We start from the raw sequence: 3,745 nt of genomic DNA on the forward strand, positions 1-3,745 counted from the left end.
ATTTGGTATTCTGGTGTATGAATATAAAACAATTGATTTTTCCATTTTACTGTAGATTTGGTTGTGAAATGCAATTCTGACACTATCCAGAGTTAGGTCAAGTTTCACAGGCTCAGGGCAGTCAAGACTTCAGACACCAGCTGCAGGCTCTGGAGGTCCCAAGCCCCAGACCAACTAGCTACAGGTTAGGAGGTTCCCGGTACCTCCTCAGGTTTGATAATTCACAAGAATGACTCACAGAACTCGGAAAAGAGCTGTTCTTAACGATGGCCATTTTGTTACAATCCTTTATATTTATTATAATGTAAAGATCTATATATCTAATATATTAAAATGTATGATTTTTATATATTAGGGCCAGTCAAATGAAGAGATGCATATGGTGAGGTCTGGGAAGCCCCAAAATGTCCTCAGGACATGCCACCCTCCTGGTACATTGATATATGATTCCCAACCATAGAAGCTCACCCGAGCTTCAGTGTCCAGCATTTTTATTGAGACATCATGACACAGGCATAACTGATTCAATCATTGTCCAGGTGATCAAGCTTGACTGCCAGCTCCCCCTTCTCCTCCTCCTTCCATGAGGTCAGGCCGATAACCCCTGGCTCAACGCCCCACATTTCCAATTACATGGTTGAGCTTTCCTGCATAGCCTGTCCCTGCTCTGAAGCATCTCATTAGAATACATTTGGGTATGTTTGTGGGGTGGGACACCATGAATAACAAAGACACTCCTATTACTCAGGAAATTCCAGTGACTTAAAGGTTACCAACTAGGGAAAAAGACCAGGCAGATTCTTTATTAAACAATAAGATTGTTTCTTGATTTTGGCTATTTTGAAGAGTGCTGCTGCGAGCATTCTGACATGTCTTTTAGTGAATCTATGTGCACATTTCTGTTGGGTATGTGTCTAGGCGTGGAGTTGCTGGGTCATGGAGTATGCCTATATTCAACTTAGGGGGTGCTTCTGAGCATTTTGCTGAAGTGATTATACTGGGCATTGAGTTTTAAGTTATTTGTTCTAAAACATACCCTCAGATTATGAAACCTGGGTCTGAATACTAGGCTATCTGAATACAGATCTTTGTAACATCTCATGTGTTTTTGGTGCGGTGAAGTCGTGTTCGTGTTTTGAGGGCTGCGAGAGGGTGATGTGAGGGTATTTGTTCCTTTGATGCCTTGCATGGATGCATTAGAAAGTAAGATCCTAAAAAGCAACTCTCTGCCAAGTTTTAGCTTTTCATTTGATAACAAAACAGTCATGCAAATAGCAGATACTGTATAGCTATGAATGCTTTGGGCTGCAGCAAGATAAGAATGGTGGGGATCGCAGGCATTTGAGTTGTATTGGTGTCTGTTGATCATCAGCCTTCATGATTTCTCTTCTGTGACTGTAGTTCTTCGGGAGCAAGAGAAGAACTGGCCCTGCTATGAATGTAACCGCCGATTTATAAGCTCGGAGCAGTTGCAACAGCATCTCAATTCTCATGATGAGAAACTAGATGTGTTTAGCAGGTAGGTATGAGGGAGAAAGGCCCACAGACGGAGCTTATAAAGGTTCTGAATCATTTCTGTATTGTCCACTAGCTAATGAGTGTCTCCAAGTGTCATGTGTAGACAGGTAACCAGGTGGGCTACTGAGGGAGCGGTGTTACCTGTCATCTCCTTTTCCCTCTGCTCCTCATTTACTGTTATCCATCTTTTCCAGCATAACCAGTACCCAGCAATGGGAGATCCTTTCATCTTAGGTAAATCTCCCTTAACTGGAGATTCTGAAATAGGAATTTTTGAGATAGCACCTACTTTTAAAATAATCCGGATCTCTGATTTTCAGACTTTTTTCAGCAGTACGATTACTTAATCAAACCAAGTCATATGTTTAATTCCACTGTATAAAAAAGACAGCTGAGGGGAGAATTGTATAGGATGAAGGGGGCAGGGGCCAGATCAGGTAGGGCCTTATGGGAAATGGTAAGAAATTTAGATTTTATTCCAAGTGTGATGAGAAGTCTTTAGAGGGTTTTGGTCAGGGAGTATTGTGATGTTGATTGTATTTTTTTGAAAACCATTTTGGATAAAAATAACACCTGGAAAAAAATAACCACCAGCTTATATTGGAGTAAGAGTGAAGACAAGGAGTCCTGTTAGCATCTATCACAACAGTTTGGGATCGGAATGAGGGTGGTTTGAAGTAGGGTCGTGCCAGGGGGACAGATGTAGGGTTGCCAGCTTTTCCAGGGTTTGGAAAGAGAGGAGACGTGTGAGATGGTAGTTAGGTAAGTGGGAAAGTGAATGTTCTAGGGAAGTACCATACAATTGCCCACTACATTAAATGCCCACTTGGGGTTCATGGTTATGAAATGGAAGTGAACCCACTCGCATGACTGTGCGTTTTTCTCCAGCTTCATTCAGCTGCAAGGATGCTGGTGCAGAGCGGGCAGGAATTGGATTACACAGGGTTGTGGCTTTGCCAAGTGCTCATAACACACACTGAGAAAACAGAGCAGCTGTGGGATGGGAACTGAGAGGACGCACAAGGGAGTGGTTCCCATGGATGACCGTGGAGTGTGTGCTGTGGAAAAAGGGGAGAGAACATCAAGGCAGTGGTGCAGAGCTGCACAGGAGCACCAGAAGGATTGGATTGGAGATGCTTGCGTGGCCGAAGGGTTGCTGAGTGCTTGTACCAGAGGGAGTAAACTACAGAGCCAGGGTAGTGCCCGAGTGGACAGTGCATGGGATTGGCGTGAAGAGGCTTATAAGGGTGACAGGGTCTAGAATGTGACCACAGGGGTAAATGTCTAAGGGGGAGTGGACACAGTGAGATTTGAGTCACTCACTCCTGGGTATCTCCAAAACTCTGTTGGTGGCTCTATTGTAGCACTTTTTATTTTATATTGTGATTTTTGGTTTATATGCCACCTCCCTCTTCTAGAGCCCTGAGGGTAAAATCTGTTGTGTGTAATCTGATGTCCTTAGTGCCTAGCACAGTATGTGATACACAGTAGGTAATACGTTTGTTAGCCAACTGTTAAGAGAAACTTGGGATAACTAGGAAGGTTTAAACTTTGACTGGATATAATAATACTCAGCAACTATCAGGTATTTCTTAGGTGTGATAATGGTATTGTGCTCATATATATATAAAGAGTCCTTATGATTCAGAGAGACATGCCAAGATATCTAGAGATGAAAAGATACCTGGGATTTGCTTCCAAATAATCTACTGGGTATGTATGTGGGCAAGTGGTGGGGATATAGATGGAAAAGGTTGACCATGTGTTGAAAAATGTTGGAATTGGGTTATGGGTACATTGGGCTTATCATGCTGTTCTCTATATTTACCTAGGTTCAGAATTTTCCAACATGAAGAGTCTTTTAAAAGTTCCTGGAAAAAATATATAGTATTTGTTAAATTATTAAATAAATGAGTGGAAGGATAAAATTTGATCTCATTGACATTGTACGCTTTCCACATACATATCTTCTAAAAGAAGCTCTCATAACCTACTTTTTAAAGCCTCTTTTATTAAGGAATTTGTGTTTGCTGGCAATTCATACCAGGCATGGTGGCTCGTGCCTGTAATCCCAGCACTTTGGGAGGCCGAAGAAGGAGGATTGCTTGAGTTCTAGACCAGCCCAGGCAACATGGTGAAACCCTGTCTCTACAAAAAATTAAAATTAGCTGGGCGTGGTGGTACATGCCTGTAGTCCCAGCTACTTGGGACACTGAGGTTAGAGGAT

At 42.4% G+C, this 3,745-nt stretch overlaps 1 protein-coding gene across 1 annotated transcript in view; it reads left to right on the forward strand.

Annotated features, from left to right (window-relative positions):
- The window catches only part of PRDM10 (PR domain containing 10), a 128,723-nt gene that overhangs the window by 77,102 nt on the left and 47,876 nt on the right, over nucleotides 1–3,745 (forward strand). Inside the window, exon 8 of the mRNA XM_011968276.1 lies at nucleotides 1,402–1,519. Within this exon, the coding sequence (XP_011823666.1) occupies nucleotides 1,402–1,519 (118 nt within the window). The remainder of the gene's footprint in view (nucleotides 1–1,401; nucleotides 1,520–3,745) is intronic.

This window comes from Mandrillus leucophaeus, unplaced genomic scaffold, assembly GCF_000951045.1.
Source record: "Mandrillus leucophaeus isolate KB7577 unplaced genomic scaffold, Mleu.le_1.0 Scaffold835, whole genome shotgun sequence".
Taxonomy (NCBI): domain Eukaryota; kingdom Metazoa; phylum Chordata; class Mammalia; order Primates; family Cercopithecidae; genus Mandrillus; species Mandrillus leucophaeus.